Source organism: Acanthochromis polyacanthus, chromosome 6, assembly GCF_021347895.1.
Source record: "Acanthochromis polyacanthus isolate Apoly-LR-REF ecotype Palm Island chromosome 6, KAUST_Apoly_ChrSc, whole genome shotgun sequence".
Classification (NCBI taxonomy): domain Eukaryota; kingdom Metazoa; phylum Chordata; class Actinopteri; family Pomacentridae; genus Acanthochromis; species Acanthochromis polyacanthus.
In genome coordinates, this window is record NC_067118.1 from 38,560,565 (window position 1) to 38,573,660 (window position 13,096).

A 13,096-nucleotide genomic window follows, 5' to 3' on the forward strand; every position below is an offset into this window, starting at 1 on the left:
TTAAAAATGGAAGTAATAAAAGAGCACAGAGAGACACCGTTTCTTCCTCGGTTAGTAACACCTGTTGGGTCACTCATCTATCAGGGGGGTTATGTTCCAGCAACAGGCGATAATCCACAAAGCAGCAACCACATTTATTTTAGGGCTGCAACTAATGACGCGTCGACTAATCGTCTGAGCACGAAACGTCATCAAAAGCGGAAGTGAGCGCGCAATGCAACAGAAATCACCGTCCGACCGGAGCGCGGAACACGGACTGACATTGGCGCTGCATCGTGCATGTATTATGTATGCACGATGCAGCGCCGATGTAAACACGGAAGTCAGCGTTTACTATACAGCCGTATCTAAACGCAGACATCCGTGCATACATAATATATGCACGATGCAGCGCCGACGTCCATCCGTGTTCTGCGCTCCGGTCGGACGCTGATTTCTGTCGCATTGCGCACTCACGTCCGCTTTTGATGACGTATTGTGCTCAGACGATTAGTCGATGCGTCGTTAGTTGCAGCCCTAATTTATTTGACTATTTATACACATTTTAAGGCTTTACAAACTGATGACGATGAGATGAATGGACTGCTTCTGTAGAGATGAAGGACTTCCTATCGCACAGCAAATGTTTTGAAGCTGCTTCGAGGTTATTCAGGTTAAATGATGGACGTCTTAATGTGATAGTCTGTAATTTGGCCATAAATAAAAGCCGATTAGTGAAAAACTGTGCTGAGGCTTCTAATCCAGGTGATAACTGGTGACTGAAGCATCCGTCAGTGAACGAACAGTGTCTGTGAGACTGGAAGCAAAAGAAGGAGAAATTAACGCTCCCAAACAGATCGGCTCTTAGAAATCTAACGTGAATTACACCTGAAGAATCCCACACCAGTCGATCCCTCGGTCACATAACAAAGATAAATTGATTTCTTCCTCTATGTGAGAGAAAGCGTGTTGCTCCTTTCTGTGGGAACGTCAGTCTTAATTGCTCATCACCGATAAAGAAAAAAAAAGGAGAAGCCAGTTAGCAGAGCGGTGATTAATTACAGGCAGCAGGATTAAGGAGCTAATGAAATATTGCATTGGGGAGGAAAGTTGTCTGGACCGAGCCGGATGCCAACGTCAAGTTTAATTGTCACATGTAGAAAAGAAGAGGTGAGATTAGAAAGCTCAGTGTTTTATCACTGCAGGTGTTTTTTATACATCCTATATATATTTGCACAGCATGAAAGTGTTGAACATCACTAACTCACTAAATCTAACATACTCATGCCTATATTTGTTCATTTCTCTGCATTTGGTTACCACTAAAGACACGGTGCCTCCAGAATTTATGGCAATGAATGCAGAAGATGAAGGACTGTAAATATGAATTATGATGCCTTGATCCACCATTAAGGTTAATTTTAGTTGTTTAATTCTTCTCCCCTGAACTAAAGCACCGTAAAGAATCAAAATAAGGGACCGACCAAGAGATCCACGCATCCGTCAGACCTGTAATTCATCCTAGAGCCAAACAACTCATCAATCCCACAGCAATTTTGCAATTTGAAACCGTGCAATTAGCAAATCACAAAGGCTGAAACTGATGATCCGAGATGTAGCTATTAAAAAAGAAGACTAATGCTGTAATTAAATTAGAGCAGATTGAAACTAGCAGTGGCTGTTTTTGCTCTTCAACTGATCAATGTTTACCAGCTGGTTTAGACAAACTGTGGCTCCACTGACAGAAACTCAGCCTCATTATTTCACACACAGCAGGCATGTATAGTAAATACAGTGGATGTGTTTCTACGTATAAAAATGCATGCTGTACTTCTTTTTTGATGATAAAGATCTGGATTGTGTCTCATTGGGTAAAACTTCACTGCATGTTTTGAACCATTACACAGCAAAGTTAAATAAAAGCAGCAAAAATCACACCATTCACTAAGATTTTGGAGCAGCTTTGTGTTCATAAGTTTGTATTAAATCTTGGCTTTGTTTCCTTTTTGTACAATAAATAATTTGCCTGCTTCACAATCAGTTCCCCTGCCTCCTTACCTGGTTTTCTTTGTATTTATCACTCCCCTCATCCTCTAGTTCTCCGGGACTCAACAGTGGCTTTGAGTGCATGCAGGAGGATTTTGAAATCTATTCTGGATTGAAACAGGGAGTCAGTGGAGCTGCTGTAGGACGGGGGTGATGTGATGAAACGAGGGGGTTTTGGAGAGGATTCGAGCGGCTGAGTTATGGAGGAACTTGTGAGGGAGACGGAAGAGTTGTGCCGCGTTTAGATTGCTGTAATGTCCTTTTATCAGGCTTGCCAAAGAAAAGCATTTGTGGTGTGCTGATGGTCCAGAACACAGCAGCTCTAGTAGACGTGAGCGGATCACTCCAGCGCTGGCTCCCTGTTCAGACTTTAAGGTGCTGCTGCTAACGTAGAAAATGTAAATGGAATTGCCCCATCGTACTGGTCAAATGTTCCCCACTCATGTTTTGCGTTACCAGAGGAACGGGCTTCTGAGTGTCCCAAAGAAAGACGGTTGGGGAACGGGCTTTTTCTTTCTGTGCACTGACATTATGCTCCCTGTTGAAATCAGGCAGGCATCTTCTGTTGATGTATTTAAAAACAAAGCTAAAGACCCACTGGTTTTCTGCTACGTATGCGTCTTAAACCGTTTGTTTAACTGAAACCCTTTTTATTGTTTCAGTATGTTTGTAGATTCCTGATGTCCTTATTGTTTTTATCTCCATGCACAGCACTTTAACTGAAAGCGTTTCATAAATGTATTATTAAATACTCTAAAATGAATTCATCTCAGACCTACTGTGCTTGAATAAAGAGTCGTTGCTGTTCTGACTCCTCTCTCTGCATGATCCCGTCATGTCTCTGGTCATGTCAGTGGCTTCATGTGTCAACTAGCTCCTCTCTTCTCGGCTGATCCTGGAGAGGATGTGGCTCAAATAATGGACAGATTAACTTCCCCTCCAGCTCTCAGGAATCACATTACCTGAGAGGAGCTCGGCGGCTCTCTGAAATAAAACGGCCATAAAGGTAATGTGAATCCCTCAAAATGCACTAGAGCGTCCTTTCAGAAAGCGAGCTCTCAGAGCGCACACGGGGTAAACATACAAACACAAGCCGGCTGGCGAGGAAGGAAATGGACAAAAGAACATTACAGGCGGGTCAATATTGTTCCTGCCTCATTGTGAGCAAGACTCACGTCCGCTCTGGCGTTTTCGCAGAACTTCGCAAATCCTAATTGATTCATTTACAAATATTGGGTGGTGAGAGACAGACGTGATTAACCGGCAGCCACAGCGAGGGTCATCTTCAGGCGACACCGACGCAGAGGCAGCTGTGACTCAGAGACGTCGGCTGATCTGCTGCCTCCAAATGCCACCTGGACGAGAAGCTAAAATAAACAGTATTTGTAGAGTGGCTGGCGTGCAGCAAGAACATTATACTTGTGCTACACTGATGAGTGTCTGAATAGAGCATTCAGCTCCACAAACAAACAGGAATTAGAGCGAGAACGAGCCTCTCTCTCTCTCTGAACTAAATGTATTTTTCTTTTTAACGGATGAAAGCTGCTGGCCCTTTGCCTGACAACTCCTGCTAGTGACACTCGATACTTGCTTCAATAAGCACTCTGCTGCTTTTGTTGCCGAGCCATTAGGCATCGCATTCTTTCAAACGCTCACAGTGGGATGATATCCCTCCTGAAAAGCAACGAGAGCAAATTAAATTTTAATTTAAAACACAGCTACTTTTATTCTATCCCCAAGCCAAACAACAGAGTATCCTGCCCATCTGAGATCAGCCTGTTCTGTGGATGTTTTTTTTAGAATAATTCAAGCTGTAAGAGTTTCCTTAAAGTGACCCACATGCAATCAAAGTTTTCTGGTGTTGTGATTTTTCTCTCTCTTGCCTATATGTGCAGCTAAACTCCATTCTCCAGCATAACATACAGTGGGATTTACTCTACACGGACGTACGCCGCTGCAGCCTTTCAAACACTCATCCTTTGAGGGCCTCTGAGTGCAAACCTTGAACAGGCTGTGTGGGAACACTTCACCAGCTCGGTATTACTGCTGTGAAACAGCATTTTCTCCATTTACAGCACTTTGCTACTATTTCATAATATATATTTAAGCGAAAGCAGGGAAAAAAACGGTTATTCAGATTGATTGAAAGCGACGTTCGGCTGCGTGGAGAGAGAGAGAAGGACTTGAAATGCAATATAAGGGGAAAAAATGTGGAGATAAATGAGTAAATGTGTTGCGTGTTTTAGTTGTTAAAGAGCAAACAAATGAGTGGAGTGAGAAGCTGCGTTGTGGAGAAAATCTCAGTGCTTAACATGAGTTTATCAGCGCAACACATCCTGTTTGGGAGAAATCTTTATAAATGTGATGCTGAACTCAGTGGATTTTCATCTGCTCTGAATGTGTGGCTGGAGTTTAGTTTTTACGCCTCTAAATCCAAACCGTCTGAATTCCTGTGGCTGGAGTTCCTTCACAGACAGATAAACCTCTCTAGGGTCAAATTGATCCCAAACATTAGCATCCGATTACACCATTTATTTGTGTCTGGGAATTAGCGTTTAGCTAACAAAACCAATATCTGCTCCCACTTATTATCCAGCACTTAGCATTGTTATATTCTTAAGAAATACGAGCGATTAAACCTGGATAACGTTCTAAAATACACTGATTCTGTTTACAAATTTTTCATGGCCAAGCTCTCCCTCTGCCACAAGAATTTGTTAAAAAAAAAAATCCCAGCAGATCAACCAGAGCAGCTCTAGAGGTAGCTGCACAGGACCTCATAGGAAAAGTGCTTTTGGGCTGTTATCTGTTTTCCCTTTTCGTGCTTCACAAACCTGAATACTACACAAAGTACAACCACATCTCGCCTCATTTATTAAACATCTCAAAGTATGACAAGCTGTGATCATAACTCTGTAAATGTCTTTGCCTGTTGATGGGGCTTGTTCTTGAGGACTCTGTAATTTGTTTTAAACGTGTAAACGTGGGCTTCGTGCAACACAATCACGTGTAATAGTGTCAAAGCATCATAAGCGATTGTGATAACAGGATAAGTGCAATACCGATTAAGAGAAATGTGCAATATTATCATGTGCAATAGTGACAGAGGGAAATGTGCAATACAATTAGATGTAATCCTGTCAGAGGGATATATGAAGTGGAATCTTATGGACTGTATAAGAAAGGCTTATATAGTCCATGAGTACAAAATGGAAAACTTGTACTTGTGGCTGCAGGGATTTGCCCCCATGGAGCCACAAGGGCATCAGAAAGTCTGACCCAGATGTTGGAGAGCAAATAGTTGATTGGATGAAGTTGAGCTTCTTTAAACACAGTTTGGTCATTTCTGTTTTCATCTCAACACACAAAGAAAATCCCACATTGTGTGTACATTTATCTCACATCTGCATGGTTTGGTGCTGCTGTCATTTGGAATGAGTCCATTTTAACGCTCCACCAGTGTCCCCACATCCCTCAGCAGTCATTAGTTTTTATTGGCTCAGTATTAAAGACACAAACAAGAAGCCACTAACCGTCTGCTTCCACCGAGTTAAACACCAGAAATAAATGATCACGAGTCGTCATTAATTGAAATGTTCCTTTTAACCTGATGTTTTAACAATGTTTAAATGTTTAATGCCACTCTGGCTCCTGGAGATAGATGTGAAGATGTGAACCGTGGCCAGAAGTGTCATTAAAAATAAACCCCTTCCCTACAAAGAAGCATCAATCCATCACTCAGCTGATCAAAAGACTTGTTCAGACTCTCAGGAGCTGAAGTTTTCACCTGAAGTCAAAAGTCAGAGCCACGCAGCCTGCAGATATTGATGTGAAATTAAAAATAAATCTGATTTGAAGAAGTTTTCTACACTTACTGCTGGATAGTATTGAATTACTGGACACAGTATCATGAAACTGAAACATTACTACCAGACTGTTCTAATTGTTTAATTGAGTCCAATATGAACCTAGGAGGACTCGGTAAGAAGTAATGATACTGATTGTAAATAAAGTGACAGTGAAACAGGATATTCACTGTTCTAAGACATTTTGCACAGAGGAATCCTCACTAAAGATGATAAATATTGAAACAAACGCACACGCTTCACTGGTTTGTACTTGTGCGCTTTTGCAGCATGATTGGCTGAACGTGGAGACACCTGTTGATTTGGACAACATGTGCGCCTTTCTGTTTCCTGCATGGAAAATCTCTTTCAGATTTCTATGGCATCGCTCTGACATGTGGCCATTAAAGGGCCGGGAGCAGAATGCAGCAGCTGAACTCACCCTGGCCGCTCTGGAGGAGTAGGGGTCGTCGAACAGGGCCCAGATTTTCGGCTGCCAAACTTCGCAGCAGCCCCTCGACCTGTCAGGGCAGTCCTCGATGCCGAACCGCCTCGGCATCTCTCTGTCGTCGTCCGTGTCCTCCGGTTCCGGCGGCTCAAAAATCTCCAGGGCCTCCTCCGCGTCTCGGTGCTGCCGGTAGGTCATCCAGCAGCACGGCTCCACGTCGGTCTCGTCTATCCCCCAAAACGCCAGCTCCTCCTCGAAGAGCGGCCCGCAGACATCGGCCGGGCAGTGCAGCTTACCGGTCCGGTAGTAGTTGAGCACGTAGGCGAAGATGCCCGGGTGTCTGTCGAAGAAGAACTCGGTGGAGCTCGGGGGCGCAGCGTCCGAGTCGGAGCTGACCTGCGGGTCCGGGTCCGCCAGCCAGGCCAGGCGCGTCCCCGGCAGGGTCCTCAGGGTGCTCCTGTAGGTTTCATGTCGAGTGCCGCCCACATTGATGATAATTTTTTCCGACTCTTCCCCTCTGGACATCTCCTCCTTCAGACATGATTTGGACGGAGGTTTGTTGCCTGACTTGCGCCCCCGGTAAGACGAGACACACACGGAGCTGATCATTGAAGCGGACCTTGTGGCTGTTCGCCCCCTTTTGTTGCAAACTGTTGTCCGATCGTGTTAAAAAAAATAAAAATCAAAAAATTAACCCAAAACGCGCCCTCATTTCAGAGCCAAGTCCGTATATAATGACCTGTGAGGCTCATTTATCCGAACAATAAGGTCCAGACGGCGCCAAAGTGAAGCGCTCAGTGAAAACCACCTGCAACAAGTGAGTCCGGTGCCGCGACAAAACGCAGGTCAGACTGGCTGCAGGTGTTTTCGTCGAATAAATTACACCAGGTGACTTTAATTGATGCGTTCAGATGTTACACTTAATTCCAAAGATGTTGGACTCGTTTCCAGTCCAAGAAGACAAAACTGTAGCAACTAAACTACAGAATGTTGGCTTTTTACGCACGGTTTTACGCGTCAATGGAACGAACCACTGAGCCACAACACTCCTCTCTCCCTTCTTCCACAAATCTTATCCAAATTCTGCAGCACTAAAATCCACAACTAATCCTCCCAACTTTTCTCTTCTCCACTCATGAAGAGGAAACCAAAGAACAGTCCAGCGGTGCGGCGCGTTCAGTCAAGCGGTGGCAGGTTGCACTAATTTCTTCCTGTTGAAAATGCTCAGTCGGCGTGCCAGATGTGGGGTTGTTTTCCAGCGGGGGGAATCTGTTGCTTCTCCACAAGTAGCCTACATCTTCCCCTAGCGACACAGCCCGGTTGGATGGTGCGTTCAACAACAGGCTCGGCAGCTTAACTCTTTGGGTGCTGAAGGTTGGCGCATGATTGAACCACTCCCTCTAATTAGACCGAGAAGGATGGGCTGATGAGGAGCGCGAGGGATGGAGGGTATGAGAGCAATGACTCTGTTTAATTAAGTATGTTTGCTTTGTGGTGGGTATATTGCACATACTGAAGCATCTCAGGAACACACTTAACTGCACAGTGGCTTCAACGTTTGTGTATACAGATTCAGATTTAGGAAGTCAGATAGGAAATAATTGGAGAAAAATGCAAACAGCCCTGCGCTTATGGGAATTTATGCGCACTCAAGTATATATTTGATTGCATTAGACTGTTTTAGGTCGTGTAGGTGAATATGATATTTTCGCCCCTGCTGAGAAACAACCAACAAACTACTTGAATTAGAGAAGTTAATCTGTCTTTCATATGGATTTAATGTAAGACTAGAGCAGAGGTCAGCACGATTTTTAACAGGAGCATCCACCTTTATACAATATTAATATTATTAAGAAACTGTGCAGTCTGATCCAACAGGTAGCTGTTGGTTCTCAAGTGTTTAGAAAACTGATAACCTGATGTTGCCACCCAGTGGATACTTCAGTGAACAACATGTTCAAACGAGTCCAAATGCAGCTTAGCTGTGGTTAGGAATCATCATTTGGTCGGTGTTTATCAGTGGTGAAGGAGTATTTGACCCTTTAACTTCATCAAGCAAAAATATAAACACAGCATGCAAAAATAATCATTTTCTGTTGTTATGTTTAGAAAAGGGTTCAATTTAGACAATTGTGCATGAAGGTTTTTGAGCTGTTTGACTGGTGGCAGATTCTCAACCATTAAATTAATCCACACTCTGGTCAGGTTCAGCTTTAAAGGACAATAATCAGATAGTGTCATGAGTGCCAAGACATTTCTTTGACCAGTGACAATTAAAGGCAACATGAATATGCAGCTTTAGTCGAATGGCAGATAACGAGACAAAGAAGAGAACAAGCTGTTTGCATGCTGACATGTCAGTTAGGGATGTAGTCTGACACTTAAATGTCCAAAACCAAACCATTTTTTGTCTAAGACATCTTGCAACAGCTTTGGATAGACAACCAAATACCCACCAAATTCAGTAAGTCCATAATTAAGAAAATAGCACACCTTTTGCTACTAGTGTCTCATGTTATCCCTTCACCACCCTCTTACCTTTCGCTGACACACTTTGGGTATTTGCAGCTGCTTGCCAGACCTCTTAATTCGATTACTCTTCGTTCTTTTTGTCTTACCCTCTGTCACTGATTAGCAACCATACACAAATTATCCATTATTCACCCTTGTATTTACATACGACCCCTCCCTACCCTCTTGGCTACTCTCTGACCATCCCTTAAAAATGTGGACTCTGCAAATGTTCTGTCAGCTTACCTTCACAGACTCATGCTCTGTGTTGGTAAGCCCACCGTATGCTGCAATACCAGTAAACACCCCACTACAGCAAACTTTAAAGGACTAAGATGGAAATTTCTTCAACATCCTTCAGGAAAAATATTCCACAAACATCACCAACAATCTCATTAACTCTGATCTATACCCCCCCTCTCCATTCACCCATCATCATTTCAAATATGGTGCACACTTTGTTGTTTCGTGACACATGTTCCGTTGTACAGATGCCATGTGTTGAGACAACAAATACTTATTTTCCTCTGTTGAGAATGTACAGAATCTTAACCCTGACCCAAGCAAAAGTATTGTCTATATAATATTACAGAAAGACGACTACGCTGACATCACATATTAAAGTCTGTTTAAAGGTTGTGTTGAAAATGCAGCTTACCTTCATGTTGCTCTTGTTGAGCTGCTGCTGCATTTGAAAATGAGCACCTTACCTTGAAATTGTTCTTATCTGTGATATAGCTGCCTGGAAAGTGGGCATGTACAAGTAAAAATGATCACACATTTGAAATATGTGATAAACTACGATTACCTAGCAACTACACTTAAGTAACGCCTACTTGAGAAAATAGTTCCATTCTATCACTATTATTCTGTCAACCTATTCTTTCTCTATCCATGTTTATTCCAACTAAGCTCCTCTGAAGTCTATCCAAGATTACGCTAGACAAAATTGAGGAAGACATGTAAAATCTGTAAAAACTGCTGAGAAAATTTTAAAACGAGGGCAAAATGAAAAACTTTAGAACTGCTACGACACAGATCTGGTGAAAATCTCAATGGAATATCTTCAGTAAAATATTCATTCATTTCCTCCAAGAATTTTCTGCCCAGTCACCAGATTATCAAACATTAAAAACTGAATTTATTAGTGTCTGCAGAGTTGGTTGATGTACCCGATCTTCTTGTGTCTAACTGGTAGAAGTTTAAAAATTGATAAAAAGCCACTGGTGCTCAGTTTTTAGATAGCGAAAAGGCCACTTCTGATCAAGTTTCCAGTTTCAAACCTCATGCAAAGACAGTAACATTCTTCTTTTTTTATTGAAATGAATTTTAAGTGGTGCATTCTAAAAACAAATGAGAGTTGTATTGTGTTTTAGATTTTGTTTATTATAGAAAGTCCAAAATCTGTTAAGTTGCATCATTTTTAAACAGTAATAAGTCTTTTGTGAACATTAAAATGCTGAAGTCCATGTTTTTAATCCACTTCCTCGATGGTGGGACCCTGTGAGCCTTCTCCTGTCTGGCTGCCACAGCTTCCCGACGGTGCTGCTCCCTGGTACAACTTTGTCACGACCGGCTTGCACACTTTCTCTAGTTCCTTCTGCTGATGCTCGTACTCGTCCTTCTCTGCCAGCTGGTTGTTCTCCAGCCAGGAAATCGTCTGGTTGCACTTGTCAATGACCATCTTTTTATCCGCCTCGCTAATCTTTCCTGTCATGTTCTCATCCTCGACGCTGCTCTTCATGTGGTAGGCGTACGACTCCAGCGAGTTCTTCGCTGCGATCTTCTCTCTCTGCACGTCGTCCTCAGCTTTGTACTTTTCTGCATCCTGCACCATTCGCTCAATCTCCTCTTTGCTCAGGCGGCCCTTGTCATTGGTGATGGTGATTTTGTTTTCTTTGCCGGTGCTTTTGTCGACGGCAGATACGTTTAGGATGCCGTTGGCGTCAATGTCGAAAGTCACCTCCACCTGCGGTACACCTCTGGGAGCGGGAGGGATACCTGTGAGCTCAAACTTTCCCAGGAGGTTGTTGTCTTTGGTCATGGCTCTCTCGCCTTCATACACCTGGATCAGAACACCTGGCTGGTTGTCTGAGTAGGTGGAGAAGATCTGGGTCTGCTTGGTGGGGATTGTGGTGTTTCGCTTGATCAGAGACGTCATAACTCCACCTGCAGTTTCGATGCCCAGAGACAGTGGAGCCACGTCCAGCAGCAGCAGATCCTGGACGTTCTCTGAGGTGTCGCCCATGAGGATAGCAGCCTGGACTGCTGCACCGTAGGCCACGGCTTCATCTGGGTTGATGCTCTTGTTCAGGTCTCTGCCATTGAAAAAGTCCTGTAAGAGCTTCTGGATTTTGGGGATTCTTGTGGAGCCACCAACCAGGACGATTTCGTGGATCTTGGACTTGTCCAGCTTGGCGTCTTGCAGGGCCTTCTCAACCGGCTCCAGTGTTCCCCTAAAGAGCTCCAAGTTGAGCTCCTCAAATCGTGCCCTGGTGATGGAGGTGTAAAAGTCAATTCCCTCAAACAGAGAGTCGATCTCGATGTTTGCCTGGGTGCTGGAAGACAATGTTCTCTTCGCTCTCTCACAGGCTGTGCGCAGTCTCCTCACTGCTCTCTTATTCTGGCTGATGTCCTTCTTGTGTTTTCTCTTAAATTCTTCTACGAAGTGGTTGACCATTCGGTTGTCAAAGTCCTCCCCGCCAAGATGTGTGTCTCCAGCTGTGGCTTTCACCTCAAAGATGCCATCCTCGATGGTCAGGATGGACACGTCAAATGTGCCACCACCGAGATCAAAGATGAGCACGTTGCGCTCTCCTCTTTTACCTTTATCCAGACCGTAAGCGATGGCCGCTGCTGTGGGCTCATTGATGATCCTCAAAACATTTAGTCCAGAGATCACACCGGCATCCTTAGTGGCTTGTCTTTGGGAGTCATTGAAATAAGCCGGCACTGTGATGACTGCGTTCGACACCCTCTGTCCCAGGTAGGCCTCAGCGATCTCCTTCATCTTCACCAGGACCATGGAGGAGATCTCTTCAGGATAGAACGCCTTGGTCTCCCCTTTATACTCCACCTGGACTTTGGGCTTTCCGTTGTCGCTGATCACCTTGAAAGGCCAGAGCTTCATGTCGGACTGGACAACCGAGTCGTTAAACTTTCTTCCGATGAGCCGTTTGGCATCAAAGACTGTGTTGGTGGGATTCATGGCGACTTGGTTCTTGGCAGCGTCTCCAATGAGCCGCTCTGTGTCGGTGAAGGCCACATAGCTGGGAGTTGTCCTGTTGCCCTGGTCGTTGGCGATGATCTCCACTTTGCCATGCTGGAAAACCCCAACACAGGAGTAGGTGGTGCCCAGATCGATGCCAATGGAAATTCCCTTAGCTGAGGACATCTTGTTGCTTTGAAGTTTCTGGAAAGATTAGGAGGTGTTGCATTTTAATTGTAGACCTGCTACAAAAAGTCTGCATGTTTGGATCATTTAATTATCAGAAATTTTATGTCACAGGATCACTTAAAATTAAGGAAAAACTGGCGGAATGGTAAAGCTATCTACATGCTGGTGAGGGCTCCTGCGAATGTAATTGCCTCATTTCAAAACCTCTAATTCATGTATCCTCTTAATTAGAACATTTCTGTGACGGAAATTACTTAAACCACAAGCTTAAATTATTTTAAAGACATTTTCTACCATCTCCCGTTAATAAAGATAATAAAAAGCAGAATTAATGCATCAGTACTGTTAAAATTTAATGCCATCTTTCAGAGAGTAAGTCATTAAAACAAAGCCTGAGGATACAACTTCACAGTTTGAACATTAAGGAGCCTGCACTGACGTTTCCATTCTAAACTTTTAACCATGTAAAATCTAATAGTTGTTGCTACTTACATTCAGCGAGGAAATCTCTGTTGCTCGTAAGTAAAGGAGGATTCCCCTGGAGTAGTTTCCTTCGTGTCAGCTGTTGCCTTCGCGGTGCTTTCTTTGAAACTCATGCCTGGACTCTCTCAGGCCTGTTGCTTATATACTTGTAAGCAGGTTTCCAGAAGGCTCCAGGCTCCTCCTCCTCCAGGCTCAGTGACTGCTCTGTTAATATTAGAATCTAATGCAGCTGGTCTGTGCGCGAAGGTCTGTGAATATTCTAGAGCAAGAGAGAAAAGTCTGTCGTTCAGCCGGCAGGGCTGACTGAGAGGGAAAAGAATGTAGAGAATGTAGCAGTAAGACACCTTCAGGCAGATACGTAGAAGAGTTATCAGCACTTACTGTCAG

The 13,096-nt window shown here is 43.8% G+C and overlaps 2 protein-coding genes across 2 annotated transcripts in view; both read right to left on the reverse strand.

The window, feature by feature from the left end:
- The window catches only part of kcnc4 (potassium voltage-gated channel, Shaw-related subfamily, member 4), a 32,088-nt gene extending 24,403 nt beyond the window's left edge, over positions 1-7,685 (reverse strand). Inside the window, exon 1 of the mRNA XM_022205366.2 lies at positions 6,313-7,685. Coding sequence (XP_022061058.1) covers positions 6,313-6,927 — 615 coding nt within the window. The 5' untranslated portion in view covers positions 6,928-7,685. The remainder of the gene's footprint in view (positions 1-6,312) is intronic.
- A 2,541-nt stretch (positions 7,686-10,226) lies between these two features.
- hspa1b (heat shock protein family A (Hsp70) member 1B) lies at positions 10,227-13,083 on the reverse strand. Its single transcript, XM_022205363.2, has 2 exons — positions 12,719-13,083; positions 10,227-12,241 (listed from the first exon to the last, which is right to left on the reverse strand). The coding sequence occupies exon 2, from the start codon at positions 12,221-12,223 to the stop codon at positions 10,304-10,306; it is 1,920 nt and encodes a 639-aa protein (XP_022061055.1). The 5' UTR covers positions 12,224-12,241; positions 12,719-13,083; the 3' UTR covers positions 10,227-10,303.
- Between the last annotated feature and the right edge of the window lie 13 nt (positions 13,084-13,096).